Source organism: Mus musculus, chromosome 14, assembly GCF_000001635.26.
Source record: "Mus musculus strain C57BL/6J chromosome 14, GRCm38.p6 C57BL/6J".
In the NCBI taxonomy this organism is placed as follows: Eukaryota; Metazoa; Chordata; class Mammalia; order Rodentia; family Muridae; genus Mus; species Mus musculus.
The window spans coordinates 70,703,430-70,724,944 of NC_000080.6; the positions used below are offsets into that span (position 1 = coordinate 70,703,430).

Consider the following 21,515-nt stretch of genomic DNA (forward strand, 5'->3'; position numbering starts at 1 on the left):
GAAGGTCAATGCTTAAAATACATCAAATAGCCACAAATGGCAAATTAGAACTTAGCTCTTTTAATTCTTTTTTTTTGTTTTGTTTTTTCAAGACAGGGTTTCTCTGTGTAGCTCTGGCTGTCCTGGAACTCACTCTGTAGACCAGGCTGGCCTCGAACTCAGAAATCCGCCTGCCTCTGCCTCCCAAGTGTTGGGATTAGAGGAGTGTGCCACCACTGCCCAACTCTTTTAATACTTTATGCTAACGAAAAAAAAATGGGGCTTCAGATTTAAGATGGTGACGATTTTCATGATTCTGGGGACAGAATCCAGGGTTCTGTGCCCGATTTAGCCAATTTTCAGCCTCCAAATTAAGGCTACTGTAAGCTTGCCCAGCTGTCCTCAGTATTGGACAAGGGTTATCAAGATCACCAAGAATAATTTAGACTTTGTTAAGCACTTTTTAAAAAGTGTTTTCAAAGTCTGAGAATGCTGACATTTATAAATAGACAAGATGGAGATATTTAAAATCATGATTTTCTTTTAAGAAAAAGTTATTATATAGGTTTTGAATTTAGAATGTTATATCATAATGATAAATCTAAAATAGAGCATCCTTAACTGTATTCCCACAAGGCTAAATAATGTTGTTTATGCAGAACTAAAAAAAGCCCTAAACTGGGTGTGGTGGCGCACGCCTTTAATTCCAGCATTTGGGAGGCAGAGACAGGCGAATTTCTGAGTTTGAGGCCAGCTTGGTCTACAAAGTGAGCTCCAGGACAGCCAGGGGAACACAGAGAAACCCTGTCTCAAACAAACAAAAAATTACCCGTCCCCCAGGTATCAGTGACAATAAAAAAATGAAAGGCAGGGCATGGTGGTGCATGCTCAGCAGGTGTGAGACAAGAGGAATGTGAGCTTGAGGCCAGCCTGACCTACACAGAGAGGTCCTATCTCAAACACTAATCAAAGAAAACAAAAAAGTGATAAAAAAAAAAAAGTGAGCCGGGTGTGGTGGCGCACGCCTTTAATCCCAGCCTTCAGGAGGCAGAGGCAGGCGGATTTCTGAGTTCGAGGCCAGCCTGGTCTACAAAGTGAGTTCCAGGACAGCCAGGGCTACACAGAGAAATCCTGTCTCGGAAAAACCAAAAAAGTGTGTTAGCAACCAAAAAGATGGCTTAGGAATCATCTGCAGTAATTGCACTGGACCCAAAACTTTGGGGGAACCCCTCTGGATCCATTCTTCTATACTCACGGATATCTATCCGCTGCTCCAGTGGCAAGGGGTTGTTTGTCCGAGACACGAGCTTGGTAAGGCATGTAGCTGCCAGCAGCTGGGAGTAGGACGACTGTGGGAGAGAGTGAGAGGACACTCAGCACTGTGCTGGGTCAGTCAGCGCTACGGGTTTTGTTTGAGATATTTCATAAAGCTTCATCTTGTGACATTTCTGCAGTACAGCATTAGAATGAAAGGCTAACTGAAACATTAGACAGAAGAGCCCACTGTGCCGCACAGTTCGTCTTTGAACTGTATCTGTCGATCAGCACAGTTCTGGGGAGCGCATATTATGGTTTTACAGTAACTTCAGATTAACTATTTCTGAGAAAAATGATGTCCTAGCAATGGAATATTACTTTATTCTCCAGAAGCTTTTAATACATTTTAGATTTACAGTTCACTAAAACATCCCAACTGGCCATAACATGCCAGGAGAGATCACGTGTGGTGATCTTACATGTTATATCATGCAACAGAAAAAGATTTGGAACTAAAAAATTTAACTGCAGGTCAAGGATAATCGTCTATGAAAATAAGTCTTAAAGACATATATCCGTTCATGCTAGTATTTTTATATGACACCAACAAGCAGAAGAGATTCTTAACACTACGAATAAAAAAATTTTTGTGGTGTACCCCTGTAAACGGAGGTAGAAGGGCAGCTGTGAGTTCAAGGTTAGCTAATGCTATATACATTGAGACTATCTCAAAAACAAAATGACTAATACAACAGGAAAAATAAGTTTCAGAAGTGGCTTGGATGTGATTTATACACTTGCGGTTTACTGTAAAAATGTAAACTGTAAAGTTTTTATTCATAATTTTAATAGACTTGCCAAGCCACTGAGCGGGGTCTGTAGAGATTAAATACAAGGAATCCACCACAGCTACTGTACAGTACTGTACTGATTCTGCTTTCCTCTATCTTGTTAATTGTCACTGAGAAACTAGAGTCAACAGTTCAGAGAGTGCATGTGGGCTCTGGGAGCAAGGAGAAAGGAGAGAGCGGGTTGTATATCTCCCAGGACATGTGCTCTGCACCAGTTCACAGACAGCCATTAAAGAATATGCACAAATACTATGTGCAGGCCTCAGTCACACCAGTATTCTGGCATGACTTGGTAATCTTCAGATATTTTTAAAAAACAGCTAGATCCCATAACTTCAAAAGGATGATTTTAACCATTTATAATTTAATTATTGTATAAACATTTGAATAATGCTAATGAAAACTAAACAGTAAGCCAATTAGAATTCTATTCTTAACAAATTAGCCCTTTTACATTTTTTATATTCCTTTGGCCTAAAGGATACTCTTTAGAACATAAATTATTATTACTTTTGTGTTTTTAAGAGATAGGGTCTAACTTTATAATCAAGGCTGACTTGAACTCATGGTGACTGCTGTGATTACAGGCATTGGCTGCTCACTACCCCTGGCTTCTGAAAATTAAATACTTATAAACAAAATTTTGAAGAATATATTATTGTTTAAGACACAAAACTGCACCATCATTTCTATTTCCAACTCTGTCAGGCTCACAGTAATTATAGCTAATATTTATACTTTTTCTTAGTTTCTTTCCTTTTACCTGTAAAAAAGATAATATATAGGTAGGCATGTCTAGAAAGTTGTTTGGGCATTAAGAAAAACAAGAACAATCTGGGCATGAGCACTTGGGAGGCAGAAGTAGGCGAGTCTTTCAGTTTAAGGCCAGTCTGGTCTACAAAGTGAGTTCTAGGACAGTCAGGGTTACACACAGAAACCCTGCCTTGGGAAAAAGAAAAAAATCAAAAATAAATAAATACATAAATACATAAAGTAAAACAAAAAAACAAAAAACAAAAAAAAAAAACCGGGCTGAATTTAAGTGTATGTTATTTCACTAAGGGAGGTGCTGATCCCTCTGACACGAGAGTTACAGATGTTTGCATGCTACCTGACACGGGGGCTGGAAACCAAACTCCGGGTCCTTTGCAAGTGTAGTTTGTGCTCTTAACCACTGATCCATCATCTCCTCAGCCTCAGTTGGAAGAGATTCTAATTCTAAAACCTAAACTTCCCAGCCTGACATGGTCACACTAAATCTTAGTTCGCACGGGAGGCCCAGGCATCAGAGGTTCAAGGTCATCCTGAGATACATAGTAAACTTGAGACAACCCTGTACTATGTGAGACTCTGCCTCAAAAACTAACAAAAGAAAACACTTTAATTTCCTTTCATTTCACTGTCATGGTCATGTTTCCTTAGCTCTGTTAGGTAACTAGTAAGCAGAACTGAGGAAAAAAACAATAGGAGACAATCAAGTTTATAAAACAAGGACTTATAGACCCCCTTGCCCCTATAAAGGACAGGAGGTGGCACTGAAGCGTAAGAATAGAGAATGCATTCTAGGAGCCTGGTGCAGAACAGAAGTGTGTGGGAGCTTACTGAGCTTGCTTACTGAGGAGGCCATCGTTAACCTGGCTATGACAGTGCTCAAGAGTGAAGTACATCGGATACCTCAAGACTCAGCAATGGCTACCCCACTGTCCCTAAAGTTAGAAGCAGGGCATTTTTCTTAATTCTGCTACCCTTTAGGACTTAACTCTTACGTACACTTCCTCTCTCGAGGAGCAGCTGGCACTTGCTCAGGCAATCAGGGCTGTTGGTGAATTCAACCAAGGCTTTCTCTGCCTGCAGTCGAGTGGTTGTATCTGTTGTTTCATACAACTGTTTGCACAGATTCTCTAGTTGGGCCAGGCTCTGGAAAAGATCAGTAAGAAAAAGGTCAGTCTAGGCAACTACCTATCTAATGTACTCTAACTTGAAATTCCTAGACAAAGCCAACCATGCTCAGTGAAGCAAGAACTGCCACTCGCCAGAAGCTCAGTAGCCTTTATTTAATAATCACATGCATCTCTCTTTATTTGAAGCAGAAAACAAAATGACAGAATACTTAAAAAATACCTATACAGTTCTGAGTCATAGTCTTGGGAAATAAATGGTATACTTTCTACTGCAATAAACGCCTCCTAAATTTTTCTAAAAAGGAAAATTTCAAGAAAAATTCAAAACTTATTTTGTCGCTAATTGTAAAAAGCACCACTGGGGAAATGCTGCTAAAACCAAGCACAAAAACCACAATTTAAATGCAACATAGATATTTACTTGGTTGTAACTACTTTCCTTTTGGGTAACAGTTGCTAGCTTGCAGTCACCTATATGGATAGACACTGCCTCTGAAAAGCATCTAGAGAACACTGGGGAATATAGTACACACCTTTCTCCCTGAGTCCCGCATGTCTCAAGTGCAGCACACACTCTTCTGATGTGTTTAAATTCTTGCTTCAGTTCCACATTTAAAGTGAGAGGGTCAAAATAAATTCAACCCTAGCATCTGCTTACTTGGAGATAAGGCAAGGGAAACACCCCCAAACAAACCCAACTCTCCAAATCTTGAACGTGTTCCAGAGAGGCAGGCAGAGTATGGGTGTGTGCTTTGGTTACAACCCCAAAGGGATGCAAACAAATCTACTTCTAGTCAACATGTGTTCAATGCAAAGGCAAAAAGAACCAGTTACATTTATACTTAATCCACACATCTGTTAGTCTTTAAGGAATGGTTTGGAGTTTAAGAACTTTCAACAGTAGAAAGCAAGGCTTAGGTTCAGTAGTTTCAGGGATCTTGTTTTTAGAAGTGACCATTCTGACAAGAATTAAAATATTGATAATGAAACAAGCTGTGGAAATTGCTTGCAGTGTATTACATGCCTGCCTAAAGATTTTTATGCAGTTATGACTTCCAGAAGGCAGGAAAGCCCTTAGGGCAGAATTCCTATTTTATTAAACATGATTAATAAATTCCTACCATTAAGTAAAAGGCGACAAAGATAGATACTTTGCATCCGTCAGCATCACTCCAGAAAACCCTCAAAATGTAAAACACTGTCTATCATTCTCAAAAAAGAATAAGGAAAACTGTCTCGGGACTACAGCGAGGCTCACGTGTTTCTCCTGACTGCCAGCTACTTCTTAATAGCCTCAGCTTCAGAGCAGAGGAATCTGTAGCTTTTCAAGTCTGAAGTTCTGTGAGAACGACCTGATTCACCCACTTCATATGGCTTACAAACATGGAATTAGAAGAGAAATCTAACTGTATGTAACTCACAAAAATGTATCCAGGAACTCCCTATGTACACTATGTTGGCCTTGAATTTATAGAGACCCACCTGCCCAAACACTTGGGAAGCAGAGGCAGGTGGATCTCTGTAAATTCAAGGTCAGCATAGTGTACACAGGGAGTTCCTGGATAGATATGTTTTTGTGGGATATATACAGTCAGATGAGTAAGACTGGTAATGTATTCTCAGCTCAGGAAACAAGACTGTTTCAAAACAGCAAAATAAACCGAACCTTACACAGCCTGACCTGATGATACTGTTATTCTCTTCTCTCTGTCTCTCCCCCACCACCCCCACAGTTACCAGATAGGAAAGTATATTTTCTGTTTCTAAAACTGTCATGTCTATAGTTCACAAAGCAACTTCTCCCTAGTGCCACTAAAACAAAAGCACATTTACAAATAGAAGGTGATCTTCAAACTAACTAGCAAAGTATTGCTTTAGTACAAGAAACTCAGACCATTAACCCCCAAGATTAGAGCCCAACTGATTTTGCCAGTAGTCACAACGATGTTAAAACCAAACCAAACCAAACCAAAAAAAAAAAAAAAAAAAAAAAAAAAAAAACCCAACATATTCTTGTGTACATACAATTACCTAATAGTCAAATTAGCTCCACTGCTTAAAAAAAATCTCCTTGGGAGATTGATTTCCACACACAGATTAGGATTCTTGCTTTTTTTTGAAGAGATTAATACTTTCCCATTAATTAAATACAACTAGTAAAATAGAAATGGTCATAGCCCATGGATCAGATGAGTAGACGTCTTTCTGAGAGTGTGCTTGCTATCTGAGAGACTTGCTATCTGATCATGTGAAGTGACAGAAGCCACCATGATATTATAAAATGAAGGTGTAGGATACAAGCCCCGAAGGGAAAACCACCAACCAACCAATTACCCAACCAAAACCAGAAAGGCTTCACTAACTTAGTGGATGAACTTTCATAGTTAGGATGTTTCAACTATAAAAAAGAAGTGGTAAAAACAATTAGGCCACGCCCAACCCATTTAGATCCTCCTCACTGGCATTCTGCATACTGAGAAAACATGAGTTAGGGACATTAGAAGAGAGGATACTGAACTTTTGCCAGAAAATGGGGGTACCGTGAGGACCTGGAAGGTAAATTTGATGTACAAGGGTATACTGAGAAAAATAATATATTGAAGAAGGGATCTTATTGTTAATAATGAGTATCCAACCATCACAGATAATAACTAAAGAACTCTTAAAAACCGAGTGGCAATTATTATTGATAGGTTAAAAGAACAAATGATGGGCCAAGATGGCAGGTAACGATGCTTGGCATGTAAGATGTTGCTGATGTACATTACAACAAAGCTCTTTACTCTAGGACAGCTAAGCATCCATTACTATTAAACTCACAGGGCAAGCCCAGAATCCAAAAATGGAAGAGAAAGGATTCCACACAAAGATGTCCTCTGACCTCAACACACCTATTATGGCATTTGTGTAACATACACACACAGAGAGTGAGAGTGCAAGGGAGCCAGCCCCTCACCCCTAGAAGAATAAACTGCCAAGTAGAAGTATGTTATCATTTGTATATTAATTTATATAAGAAAATGTGGATGAATATGAAGTTAGTTACCACTGAGAAGTAAGATTATGGGAGACTTGAAATTTCTATAACTTGAGAAATTTAAAGGGTCATATTTTAAAACGATATTAGTTAATCTGTGTGTGTGTGTGGTGTGTAAACTTGTTATGGCTGGAGTATGACGAGAAGGACAATTTGCAGGCTTCTTCTTCTACAACATGGGACCCAGTTATTGAACTCAGGTTGTCAGGTCAGGCTTGGTAATAAGACCTCTCTACCTGCTGAGCTAACCTGCTGGGCCTTGATTCTTTTTTTTTTTTTTTAAACAAACAAACAAACAAACAAACAAAAAAACCCAGAAAATTTCTGTGTAGCTTTGACTGGCCTAGAACTCAATATGCAGACCAAGCTGATCTTGAACTTGTCTGTCTCTGGAGTGCTGGAATTATAGAAGTGAACCACTATACTGTGTTTATAACTTGAATTAAAAAAAGATTTATTTTTATTTATGTGTATGGGTGTGCACCTAAATGAGTTTATGAGTATCATGTGTATGTGGGTACCCATGGAGGCCAAAGGATTCACTGAAAGTGGAGTTTCAGGCAGTTGTTATAGCACATGATTTAGGTACTGAGAATTGAACTCGGGTCCTCTGGACGAGCATTAAGTGCTCTTAACCACTGAGCCATCTCTTCAGCCTCATTTTACTACAACTATGTCATTTAAGAAATATTTTATTTGGAATTGTGTATATCCATGCATGTGAATGCAAGACTCACAAACACCAAAGTTGGCTTTAGATCCTCTAGAGCTGGAGTTATAGGCAGTTATAAGCTGCCCTATGTGGATGCTGGGAACCAGAGTCCAGTCTTGGTAACAGCAGTATGGATTCTTTACTTTTGTTTTTTTTCAGACAGTTTCTCTATGTAGTCCTGGCTGACCTGTCTCTGTAGACCAGGCTAACCCTCAGACTCAGACACCGGCCTCTGCCTCTCAAGTGCTGGGTTCTAAAGAGGGTGCCACCACACCCCACACAATATGCTTTCTTAAACTGTAGGCATCTCTTCAGCACCCATGTCAAGGTTTATAGTACTCTATATAAGCAAGAAAAAATGTCTTACCTTTAGTTATTTGAAGTCAGTTCAAACTATTATTTTTCTTTATTGTTTTTAGAAATCAACACCTTTAGAAATTATAAGTAATGGTCTTATATATTTAATTGGCTAGCCTGAAACTTGCAGCAATCTTCCTGCATGTTTCTAGAGTCATGGGATTACAAGCATGTACCATCACGCCTGGCAGCAATAATTTATTAATAGCAACCAGAAAAGACAGTCTATTCCAGAAGCTAATGAAAATTTGTAGTTGTAACATGTTTCTATTTTATTCTAAATATTAGTGGTTTTGTGTGGACCTGGCTTAGAGCTCAGAGCTCTGGCTGTCTTGGCCTCTCAACTACTGAGATTAAAGTACCACCAAGCCTGGCAAATATTGGTAGTTTAATAATTTGTTTATTTTTATTTTATGTGCATTTTGCCTGCATGTATATCTTTGTGAAGGTGTCTGTTCCCCTGGAACTGGAGTTATAAACAGGTGTGAGCTGCCACGTGGGTGCTGGGAATTGAACCCAGGTCCTCTGGAAGAGCAGTCAGTGCTTTTATCCACTAAGCCATCTCTTCAGCTCCAATACTGGTAGTTTAAATGATTTAAAAAAGAAGAAGCCGGGCGGTGGTGGCGCATGCCTTTAATCCCAGCACTTGGGAGGCAGATGCAGGTGGACTTCTGAGTTCGAGGCTAGCCTGCCAGCCTGGTCTACAGAGTGAGTTCCAGGATAGCCAGGGCTATACAGAGAAACCTTGTCTTGAAAAAAAAAAAAAAAAACAAAACAAAGCAAATAAAACAAAACAAAACAAAAAAAAAAAAAAAAAAAAAAAAAAAGAAGAAAAAGAAAAAAACTAAGGTCTTCTCCTATTTACTATGTTATTGGAAGGTAATCTTTTGGGGTCAAAGTCAGCTTGGTTAATTTGGTCTATTTACATATTTACTAGTCAGTCTCAACAGTAGGAAGAATTACCCGGCTCTCTGAATGTCTACACATGCAAATTCTTGAAAAATGTTTAAGAAAAATGTTTATGAAACCAGTGTACAAAAGACATTAATATGCATTTTCAGAGGTAGCAAAGGTTCATAATCTCTGGCATCTCCAGAATTTAGTTCAAATCCCAAAGATATTCTTTAGAATGGCTAAAATGGAAAAGCCAAGATCACTGTTGGGCTGTATTTCAAATCAATTCACACACTGTTAGTCAATTCTGAGCTGACTCAGATACATCAGAACCTGGTAGTGTCTATTAAAGCTAAAAAAAATGTCTTGGAAGTAGTTCCCAAATGGAATGCCAAATTCCCATTATATTTTGCTCCCTATTCTGAGTGCAGGATACCCAGGAATGTCTACTTTATATCTACTGAGCTGTTTATAATTTGTGCAGCTTACACACAAATGACACAGCCCTTCCCAATTCTCCAGGTATTATTCTGTCCATTTTTCTCTGATGTTAGCTAGAGATGTTCATCAACACCCCGCAACCACACTGGAAAGTATTTACATCAACTTCATGCCACTGGAGCTAGGCCTCCTGCTATTTGCTCAGCAAATAACTAAGTCAAGGTTTCTGGATGTGTTTAGGGACATCCTACTTTTAAGAGTACTGAGAGGGTAACATTTTTTGGCTGCAGGTGCTGTGTAATGTCTACTGACTTAAAGCAAGATAAAATGCACACTTCAGCAACTGATATTGCTCTGCAGAGGGCTGTGTGCATTAGATAAGGACAGCAAGTGTGCCACCATGTGAGACTGCAAAACACCATGCTAACTCAAAATATGAATCAATCTGACATAATAAACACACAGGATCTTTGAATTGTGGGTAATATATAGCCAAATATGTTAACAAATTATTTTATGAAATGAACAGACTGACTACTTGAACATTTAATGTTTTTTAAAATTATATATTTAACTCATCTGCATTCATTTAATCTGTCACTAGAAGCTGGCTTAGGTTCCTTGTCATAGTGACAAACAGAACAGAGGCCTACAAGTTGCAGCATTTAGATGTATTTGTAAATAGAAGTTTCATAAAACAGCCTGAAATGAAATGACACAGAGACATTTTTCATTTGGGCTTTAAGGTGTAGCTTTAAAGTTTGACAAATTGTTGAACAAAATCTGGTTTTCCAGCTTTCCACAAAAAGTTAGAAGGTTGGAAAACACTGGTTCTTTATTTTGTAGTGTCCTTAGACAGATGTTGCCAAGAAGTAAATTCTTCTAGCGAACAGGCTCCTACACTTCCCGGAAAAAGACCTGGCTCTTTTCTTGTATCCTACTACAAACTCACTTTAGTGGTTCACTCCAGGAAGACGATCCTGATCGATTCTGAATGTACAATGGACTTTGGTTAAGCTCTTCTATTAACGCTGCCAAAATTTGCCAACACAATCCTTTGAACATAGAGGGCTACATAAAACTTAGGTAGGAGCCGGGAGTGGTGGCGCACACCTTTAATCCCAGCACTTGGGAGGCAGAGGCAGGCGGATCTCTGAGTTCGAGGCCAGCCTGGTCGACAGAGTGAGTTCCACGACAGCCAGGGCTACACAGAGAAATCCTGTCTTGAAAAACCACCACCACCACCACCACCACCACCACCACCACCACCACCACCAAAACCAAACCCAACAACGTAAGTAGGAAGAGTAGTTCCAAATGTAAAGCAGCTTAGAGACTGATCGTGTAAATGTGTGACTCTGGGCAAGTTAATTACAGGATCTCATTTCCTGCAGAAATGAACAGATTTCGTTATATGAATGTCTGTCTTTTGGAGAGTTTCACTGTCTAGTCCTGGCTATCCTAATAACTATGTAGACCAAGCTGTCTTGGAACTTAAGAGAAGCAGTTGCCGCTGCCTCTCTGTGCTGAGGTTGAAGGCATACGTCACTATGCCCGGCTTATCCATCTACTTTTAATTAGACAAGAAATATTGAAGTGCTCATGAGGACAACAATTAGAACACTTGTTGGTTTTTTTTTTCTGTTAAGAGTGAATTATAGGCGGAGGAGTTGGACTCGTGAGTTTGAACTTCTGTTAAGGGGCTTAAAAAGCTGGGCATGGTGGCATATGTGTAAAACTTCAGTGCTGGGAGGCTGAGACAAGTGGATCCCAGAAACAGCAAGTCTGTTAGCCCAGCTTTAAGAGTGAACTCCTTGGTTCCAGTAAGACTCTTCTCAAAAAGCCCAAGATGGACAGCTCTTGAAGAATGAAACCCAAGGTTGACCTCTGACTTCGATAAAGAGTGAATTACATTTAATTCCTATTCTACTAGCTGAGGGTAAGGAAGGAAAGAGACTGTATTTGAAATCATCTTAATTTCTCCTTCTTTTAAACAGAAGTCACACCTACTGCATAAAGTTGTAAAACCAATGAAGTAGTATATTTAAATTGCTACTGGTTATCACTAGAGGAGCCTTTACATTTGCTTGAACATAAATGTACACAAACTCTGCAATGGTTCTACTACAGGGATTATAAATGTCTTTTTCCTATGGAGCTAGAGGAATCGAGGGCAAAGGATCTTTCTCGTCATGAATTTGTTCTTCTGAACTCATTCACTTGCTAAAACATATTTACAGTACACAAATCTATATTCACTCACAGTTCTCAAAATCAATGGACATACACAGGGAAAGGTTAGAGTTGTTGAACATACATTTTTTTCCTAAAGAAAGCTTCTCACAATATAAACAAGTATACAGTCTTTTTTTGTGCGTGTTTTATTTAATACCATGTTTTGGGCTTTCATTTTTTTGTAGTTTTGTGCTTCTTATTGATGATTTCATTGTTGGAAATGGCCCTCAAACATAGTGTTCAGTGGTGGTTTCTAGTTTTTATGAAGGCTGTGGTATGCTTTATGAAGAAATAGTATGTGTTCAAATAAAGCTTTGTTTAGGCATGAAATTATATAGTGCTGTTGACCAAGGGTTCAATGCTAATGTATCAATAATTAATACAAAATAATGTGCCTTTTTAAAAAAGATTTATTTATTATTATAAATAAGTACATTATTGCTGTCTTCAGACACACCAGAAGAAGGTGTCAGATCTCATTATGGGTGGTTGTGAGCCACCATGTGGTTGCTGGGATTTGAACTCAGGACCTTCAAAAGAGCAGTCAGTACTCTTACCTGCTGAGCCATCTCGCCAGCCCCCATAATGTGTCTGTCTTTAAACAGAAGCCAGCCTGACTGGTTGATTAAAATGTGTCCAAAGGTTGGCAGGAATCTAACCCTGTATTTCTCCTAGGAGAAATGTTCCAGAAACTGCCAATTCAGTGTTCCTAGTCATTTTATTCAGCATAATTACAGGAAATAATGAGGTTATAATACAGTTGGGTTTTTGACCTTACATATTTGATCAAATAGGAATTTACTATTCTATTTGTATAACTTTTATATTAGTGTCTATAATGTAGTTCAAATTCTTGGACAATTATTTTAAACGTTTGCTTAAACTGCTGCTGCTGCTGCTATTACTATTCCCAACCCCCACCCCCACCCTCCCACTGTCTTACTGAGCACTAATACAAACACTGAATGAAAAAGACAAGAATATGTCTGGCACATAGTAGGAGAACACATCTTAGATAGCTAACTCTAAATTCTTAAGAAGAGTTCTAAAGTGACTTTGGGTTGTTAAAACTGCAACTGAGCACACATTAATTTTACTCTTCCCCAAACTCAACTAAAACAAGTAAAAAGATTAGAGAGGAAAAAAACCCAAAAGATGTCAACTCAATCAAATAAGGATAGGAAAGAGTCCAGAAATGTCAGTACAAACTGATTTAAATGGTCTAAGATGGTGTAGTTTCTTTCCAGCAGGAATAAAGGAGAATACAAGCTTGATTTATAATACATGCTCACAGTAAAGTGAAGTGGATGGCCCCCCAAAAAAGTACAGGCAAGCTTTTAAAAAGTCAGATAACTAGATATTGTCCCTTACTCCATGGTTCTAAATGCCTCTTTATAAGTATGGGAGACAGAGAGACTAGAAAGTACACTGAGGACACGCACTCTATATACCAAACAGGCTCACAACTGGTTGCTTTCACATGGAGTACAATTGAGTCTTCCCTCACCATGCTGGTGGATAGACACTGCTCTTCAGGCAGGAGCTCGGACAAATTTCCCCTTCAAATACTGAGTGTTGAAGATACACTGACATGGACACAACAAATGCACACGGAGAGCTGGAGTGACACCCAAGCTCACCTGTCTCATCCTCTGACCTCCCTATTAGCTCCAGAATGGGCTCTTCATCTTGACTATCACCAAGCAATTAAGGATAACCAACAATCTGTAGAAGACCTTAGTTTAGAAGGCAGAGCTAAACAAGAACAAGAACCAACTGAGAACAAACAGAAACTAAGCAGGAAAGGATGAGAAGAAAGGCAAAGGATGGACTCACCAGATTTAAAACAACAACAAACCACGACTGGGAAATACCAGGATGTTGGGGAAAACAGACACTGAAGAGAGACATCTTAGAAAAAAAATATGACAGCAGAGAAAGAGGTTGGGAATAAAGTTAAAGTTACACAGAGGAAGAAAAAGCCTAAGACGGAAAATCAGAAGAGTTAAGACAAGGAGCGGCGAGTCTAGTGACATCCAGTTAATAGGAGTGACAGACACAACAGAGAATGGGAAGAAGAACGTCTCGGCAGAGTAATTTCAAAGGCTTTCCCAGAACGCAGGAACAGCAGACTGGAGTGATCCACTGTAATGGATGTGCCTAGTATAATGGATGAAACCTACACCCAAGAACCCTGAGTACAAAGAGATCCAATGGTGGCTCAGAAGTAAAGCCACCTGCTACCAAGCCCGGATGACCTGAATTCAATCTCTGGGAACCACATGGACTGGAAGTCTAAAACTGATACCTCAATTGTCCTCTGACCTCCACATGTGTGTTGTGGTACACATCACACACACATGTATCACACACCAAATGTAATTTTTTTTCCTAGAAAAGAAGATTCCATAAACAAAAATGAAGTAGAAGAGAAAGGGAAAAATTGATTGGATGAAGGAGGAGATGGGGCAAAACAAAACAATAAAAGAATGTGATGGCTTTTGCCATCACAAAAACACTAGTGACAACAGAAGAAGCTCTGAAAACGATGGCTTCAGAAAACTGAAGAAAAATATCTTCAACCTAGAAAGCTCTACTCAGGCAGAGTGAAGGCTGAACAAAGGGACATACAAAGTCTAATTTCTCGTTATGTTCCTCCTTTCTAGGAACTGCTTAAGAAAGTGCTTCACTCAAACAGGAAGAATCCATTAGAAGGTATGAGAAATCCAAGATAGGTCAAGAATACCAAAGAGATGGTTTAGGGTCCCCAAAAGATAACTGTGAGCTGGCTGCAGAGAGCAGTCATATTATATAGGAGCAAAATAGTTTAAGGGAAGTCATGTTTAGTCGTCGAGCATTTCCAATCCCTGACCTCTGTCGCTGCAGACAGAGTATTTTTTTTGGGGGGGGGGTTGAATTCTCACTGTAAGCTTTCACCCAAGTGTAGGGATTTCCAACCTTCTGACATTGCAATATACACAGCAGAGGTTAGTAATGGCTGTTTAATCCATGTTAAAGTTTAGTCCATAGAAAGAAAGCAGCCAGGCAGTAAAGTAACAACCTAATTACAAAATAAAAATTCTACTGAGCTGCACAGTATTTTAAACTAATATTCCAAACATAAAATGAAATTCAAGATCTTCAACAGGTTGCCCTGTACCCTGGATTTCATCCCTAGTACAGGAAAATATAATGTTAGCTTTAACATTGGCACTGGGTAATAGAATTACACTTAAAAGTCGCAGGAAGATCTATATAAAGGCTGGAGAGATGGCTCAGTGGTTAAGAGCACTCTCTGCTCTTCCAGAGAATGCAAGTTTGTTTCCAGCATCCATCTGGCATCATAACAGTTTGAACGTCAGCTCCAAAGTCTTCTGGCTTCTAGGGACACTGCACTCAAGTGCACAATACCCAACCATAAACATGCATACACATATAACTTTAAAATCTTTTTAAAAGAGGCTTTAGGTATACAGAATTCTGTGGGCTTGTGTTTTTTTCCTTAGCTATTAATTTTATTTTTTTGAGATGGGTTTTCTCTATGTAGCCCTGGCCATCCTTGAACTTGCTCTGTGGACAGGCTGGCCTTGAACTCAGATCTGCCTGCCTCTGCCTCCCGAGTGAGGGATTAAATGTGTGCCACTCCCTACTTATCCAACTTTAAGTTATTTTTCTCTCTCTTAAAAAAAAAACCAAGAGACAAACACCCCAACCAACCAAACAAACAAAAAAAAACCCACAACACAGCAACAAAAACACCAAGAAACACCCCCCAAAGCCCACAAATGAAAATGAAAATATACAAGCAAGAGATAAATAATCCTCCCCCAAAGCCCAAACAAAGCAAAATGGGACAAAAACTATAAAACAAATAACTTCAAGCTCATTTGTGTTGGTCAACCACTCCTGGTACAGGGCCTGCCCTGAGAAGTGGTTGAGCAGACCCAGTAAGACTCCACTGGAGATAGAGTGGTTGTGCTACTGCTAGTGCGCATCAACTGCAGACAGATACTTGGTGAGGGGTTGGAGCCCATGTCTATTCCCCCTTCTCAGTTCTGGTACCTATCTGGTTTGAATTTCTACAGGCCTGTGTCTGGGTCTTTTGTTTGTTTGTTTGTTTTGGTTTTGTTTTTGCTTTTGATTTATAACGGTGTTCTAATATGGGGGAAAAAAAACCCTTAGTTTTTGTCACCTTCATTTCCTTTCTTCAGAAAAACCACCAAGCTGTCTCTTAAAAAAATTTTTTTTTAAATAAAACTTGATCCTGTCATGTTAACAGCATTAAAAAATCAAAAACAGTGTACATTGCTATGAAAATAGCAAGGTAAAAAAAGAAGTATGTACAGCAAGCAGGTCACCCCAAGAAAGTAAGTGGATACCTAGTTATTTGAGAGTCCAAATCTGCAGTTTAAAACCACCACGTGTAAATACATGTTTCCTGCAATTTTAGCATTTGTTATGGTTTGCTCCCTATATTTCATGTACTTGGTCCTCAACTGGAAACACTGGTTTGGGAAGTTATGGAACACTGTAGACATGGCCTCAATGTTATAAGGCCATAGAGGCTGCACTTAAGGTTAGAGGCCGAAGTCTTAGTTCTTGGTTAGCTGCTAAGAGATGTGAACCAGACACCAAATGTTCTACCATCGTAGCCCAGAGATTATTCCACAGCTTCCCCACCATGATGGGCTGCATTCCTAAACTCTGAGACAAATAAGTACTTCTTCCTTTAAGTTGTTTTTTCCAAGTATTCTATAACAGCAACAAGGACATAACTAACAACCCATTCCCCTAAAAACTGTGTTTCTACAAGCAGGACTCTATAGGAAGAACAATCCTCCCAACAGTTCAACATTCCTGGCAACAATGTCAGCCCACATCTCTAACAAGTTAAACTGGTATGATACTATCTTGATATTAACAGATTTTAAAGAAATGTAATAGTGATCTTTATTATGTAGCGAGAACGGTTAAACAATTGACTTTCAAAGTTCAGAAAGTGATAAGCTATTGGTTAGGCATTTATGGAGTCAATGTGTGAATGTTACATAAACTTTTACATTAGTAGACTTAGTTTTTAAGAGCTACTTGTTTTGAATTATTAGGTAACTTACACTGTAATGGGCCACTGCTGCATCGTGTACACTGACAATTTTAAATCTATGCTTTTAATAGTATTTTTGCATCACATTCAACCTTAAGAGTACTTTATGCAAAATCCTATTAAATAGTAAAATATTAAAATAGTAAAAGCTGAATCACATCCAACAGAACAAAGGAAAGAAGTGATCATATTTATCTCTTTCAGGCTTTAGACTAGCTAGGTTGCCAAGGATGACCCCCAGTGATTAGACTATCTATATGCCAGGGTCCCCCCTTCTCTCGACACTTCTAGCCCTTACAATTTCTATGATCAACTTAAAATGCACTAACAAAGGAAATCTAACTTGCTTAAAAGAATAAAAAGACTAGCAAGAGAATGGAAGAAGAAAAATCTTCTCAAAAACCTGAAACCAGGCAGGTACAAACAAAAAAAACAAAACAAAGACTACTTAAAACTCAACAATCCCTTTAAAATTCCCACCTCAAATATAAGAAAACATCCCAATTAAACACACATACACACACACACACACACACACACACACACACACACACACACGTTAGGCACAGTAGGTCATACCTATAACTTTACCACACTTTGGAGGCTGAGGCAGGTAGACTGTTCTAAGTCTGAGGCTAGCCTAGGCTAGTTCAACCCTGTCTTAACAAAACTAAACCAAGCCAAACCAAACCAGGAAACAAAACAAAATAATCAAAAACTTCCTAAACCAAACCAACCCCTGACCCCCAAATCTCTCAAAGATCAGGACTCTCACCAAATACATAGCTGGCAGCTAAGTATGTGACAAGCACTTAATTTTAACATCATCAGAGGCTTTAAATTCAAAGAGCAAGGAGCCACCCTCACACAAACACTGACAATAAAGATACTGCCAGAGATGTAAACCATAAAGACTGCTGGCCAGGGCATACACCTGTGCAGCCACTGTTGAAGTCAGCCTGGCAGTTTCTTATGAAACTAAACATACTTAACATATACCAACTAAGTTTTTTCATATGTATCCCTCAAAACTGAAAACTCATGTCTGCCTCAAAACTTGTACACAAACTTTATAACAAAATTTGGATAAGACACTAAGAACTTAAATATATGCAAAACTAAACTGAAAAAGTGACATATTGAATGATCCCAACTGTAAACATTCTGAGAAAGGCAAACACCACAGGCAGAGTAGAAAAAGTAAAAACTTAACGCGTGCCAGTTCAGAGTTGGATGGATGAACAAGGAGAGCACAGGCGGTGTTTAGAGCAGTTGAAATGACTGTATGATACTGGAACAACAAATACATAGTACTATAAGCCTTGTTAAAACGCACATTCACAACACATTCCAAGGAGAGTAGAAACGAGAAATACAGGTAAACTGAGGGGCATAGGACAGGAGATGAGGGGTTACATAGAAATTGTGCTTTTTACTCAAAATTCCAGTAAACTAAAAAAGTCAAGCACAGAAAAACAACTTTAACAATAAAATTAAATTAAAAACAGGGCTGGTAAGATGGATCAGTGGGTTAAGGTACCAGCAAGCCTAACGACCTGAATTCAGTCTGTGGGACTCACATGGCGGAAGGAAAGCACCAACTCCTGAATGCTGTCCTCTACACCTTTCTACATCCCCCAATAAATAAATGTAGTAATAAAAAACCCAAAAACACAGGATTGGAGAGATGGCTCAGTGGTTAAGAGCACTGACTGCTCTTCCAGAGGTCCTGAGTTCAATTCCCAGCAACCACACGGTGGCTCACAACCATCTGCAATGGGATCTGATGCCCTCTTCTGGTGTGTCTGAAGACGGTGACAGTGTACTCGTCATATATATAAAATAATTAAATCTTAAAAAAAAAACAAAAAAACCAACCCACACACAGTGGGGGGTGGGGCGGAGGTGTACATACCTTTAATCTCAGCACCCAGGAAGTATTACACACAGAGGCAGGTTGATTCTGAGTTTGAGACCAGTGTGGATCACAGATAAAGTTCCAGGACAGCCAGGATTACACAGACATAGTGCTTCCTATGTTTAGCACATTTATCTTCCCTTTGTTTGACCCTGCCTCAAACAAACAAACAAGCAAACAAACCCAAACAACCCCCAACCCTTACCAAGACAAAAAAAAACCCAGAACACTTTATGATAGGCAATAGAAATACTCAATAACCCCCCCCCCCAGACTCACGTCAGTCTATCACTAAGATCTGCTTGCAGAGGATATGCGAGAGCAGGGTCTTTATTTTTATGTATATATTTGAAACTTGTTGCAGGAAATGACTAAAGGTAATTTACCTTTATTTTACTCCTTAAACTGGGATCATGTTTTTCCAAACTAAATTCTTTTTTTTTTACTTAATTAATATTGAAAATTTTAATGTAAAAAAGACTAAGTCAATTTTTTGTTTTTGTTTTTTGTTTTTCAAGACAGGGTTTCTCTGTATAGCCCTGGCTGACCTGGAACTCACTCTTAAAGATTAAAGGCGTGTGCCACCACGCCCGGCCTAAGTCAAAATTTTAAAGCAAACATGCCATAACAATATGGTGTCATTTCCATAATCAATGCCCATAAAATGGCATCAGTACAAAAATCTAAGCAAAGACCGTAGAGTAGCAAGTAGAGTGCCAGGGAACGTTGGCTTTAAGAAGAAGCTTTAACAGGTAAGAAAGGAGAGCATAGGGCATAAGTGGAAGCATGCAATTCAAATGTACAAATTATAAAAATTCTCCATTCTCATAGCTGGTTTCTTTTGAATGGCTAAATTTTAGCCTAATTTTTTTTTTCCCCATCAACAAGCCAATTGGACAAACTCATTTACCAGAATTTACATGTAAGTAATGTAGAAAAACGGAAGACATTATTCAGATGAGTAAATTCTATTCATTTTCATCATCTCTGTGATCAGGTTGCAAAGGACAAGCTTTTCTCTTTGCTTTTCCTAGGCCACTGCTTCCTGCTTCTTCAGGAGCCTGGTTTTCCTTTTTAGACTCTTTAGCGGACAGCCTGAAGAATTCCCCGATGCCTTTTTGGGAGTTGGGCGCACACAGACTGGGTTCCCTCCTGCATACTTATTTTCAGCTTTTCTCGATGAACTTGAAGAACTGGTGACAAAGGTGGAGGAGCCAGGCACCTTCCTAGGGGCTTGAGAAGCCAGCGCTTTTCTGTAGGCTCCTGGGACGTAGTTTGCTTTGGTCCGCACCATGTTCACACAAGAAGAGACAACTTTTATCGACACCCCAACTGCAGATGTCTCAATTAGAGAAGAACCCCCAATCTAAATTCTTACAAAGAAAAAAAGCTAGGGAGAATGTATCTGACATGTCAGGAGATTACAAGGTGAGTGTGGGCCTGGATGGCTTTTACTTCAGTGAGCTAAAACCTGGCTGGGCTGGCACCAATCTTCCATCACATATTGGGATGCCCACTGTCTTGACAGCATTGGCATCAACATAACCACACGACTCATAGTCAGACATAAGCAACTTATGCATATAATTATTGTCAGCATAAAGAAACTTTGAGTACCATAAATATTCTTTAAAAAGGATTTCTCAATCTACTGACTAAGAGCATGTTCTGAAAATAGTAGTAACTCAGTAACACACCAACTGATCACATATCTAAGGCTATTTTCTTCAAGAGAGACCACGTGCTGAGGGCTGAATTGCTATTTAAGCTAAATGGGCAGACTGGTAGGCTAATGAAAAGAACATTGAGGAGGGTCTGCAGTAGTGTATGTGTAGTTCTACTGGGCTGTTTTCACAACCTCAGAAACAGTCTTACTCTTCAAAGCCCCTTTTCTACCACATGCAAAATAAGATCCATTTAATGACAGATGAGTGCCTACTACGTGCCAACACCATTCTAAATGCTTGGTAATATTAGTGATCAAAACAAAGATTGTTGGCCTCCTGGTGTTGGCATCAGTGAGGGAAGATAAATGCACTAAACATAGGAAGCACATATAGGGAATGTGAGGAGTGATACACACCAGAAAAGCAGAATGCATTATAAGGTCTACAGGGTTGTGGGCTAGTCTTGAATAGTTAAGACAGCTCTTAGAGAGAAGTAAAAAAAAAAAAAATGAGTCCAAACTTTTAGTGGTCAAGTGGGGTTAGCTAAATAGGCAGGGACATCTACTTGTGAGTTCAAAAAAGGTTCTTCAATGGATGATAGCACACCGAGTCTTCCTAAAAGGAAGATTAGTTTGTTAGATGCCAGCTATGTGCAAAGAAGACACTTTATACATGTTTTGTTTTCTGTATAAATTTAAGATTTTTAGTAATTCTTATTTAAAATATAGTAAAAGGTACACATGATTTTCTACACCAGTTAGCTTAAGGATTTATCCTGAGGCAGACAGCAGACACTCTGTGTACACTACCACTTGAAAGTAACTTGACATTGTAGAAGCCATGTTCCAAGAACACAGATGTGAGCTTCCTAAACATCTCAACAGAAACCCCACTAACAAATCTTACATGTCTGACAGGGAGACAATCTGTTCTTCCTCAGACAAGCAGAAATTGGCTCCTATAGTTTCTGAGCACGAAGTATTCTTTCCACAAATGGTACTATGCTAATTAAATCTTCAGGCAAGTGTTTCTTTGGAAATGTCCTTAAAAGTCTAGAAATAAGTAAGATTAAAGGCATTTCATCTGAGGAAATGAGGTAATTTTAGGTCCATTCAGCTCAACTGGATACGAAAATATTTTAGTGTATGGCTGTGAAGTAGCA

At 39.1% G+C, this 21,515-nt stretch overlaps 1 protein-coding gene and 1 pseudogene across 5 annotated transcripts in view; both read right to left on the reverse strand.

The window, feature by feature from the left end:
• Xpo7 (exportin 7) overlaps positions 1-21,515 on the reverse strand; it is a 108,739-nt gene that overhangs the window by 41,304 nt on the left and 45,920 nt on the right. For 2 of the 5 annotated variants that reach the window (NM_023045.3, XM_030247914.1), the window contains exons 2-3: positions 3,858-4,004; positions 1,235-1,328 (exon numbers count right to left, since the gene is read on the reverse strand). In NM_023045.3, the coding sequence (NP_075532.1) occupies positions 1,235-1,328; positions 3,858-4,004 (241 nt within the window). Of the gene's footprint in view, positions 1-1,234; positions 1,329-3,857; positions 4,005-4,521; positions 4,629-21,515 lie in introns of those variants that run through there. The other 3 variants (NM_001359888.1, XM_006519359.4, XM_011245132.3) reach the window with 3 other exon arrangements.
• On the reverse strand, positions 19,137-20,047 carry Gm9171 (predicted gene 9171; annotated as a pseudogene).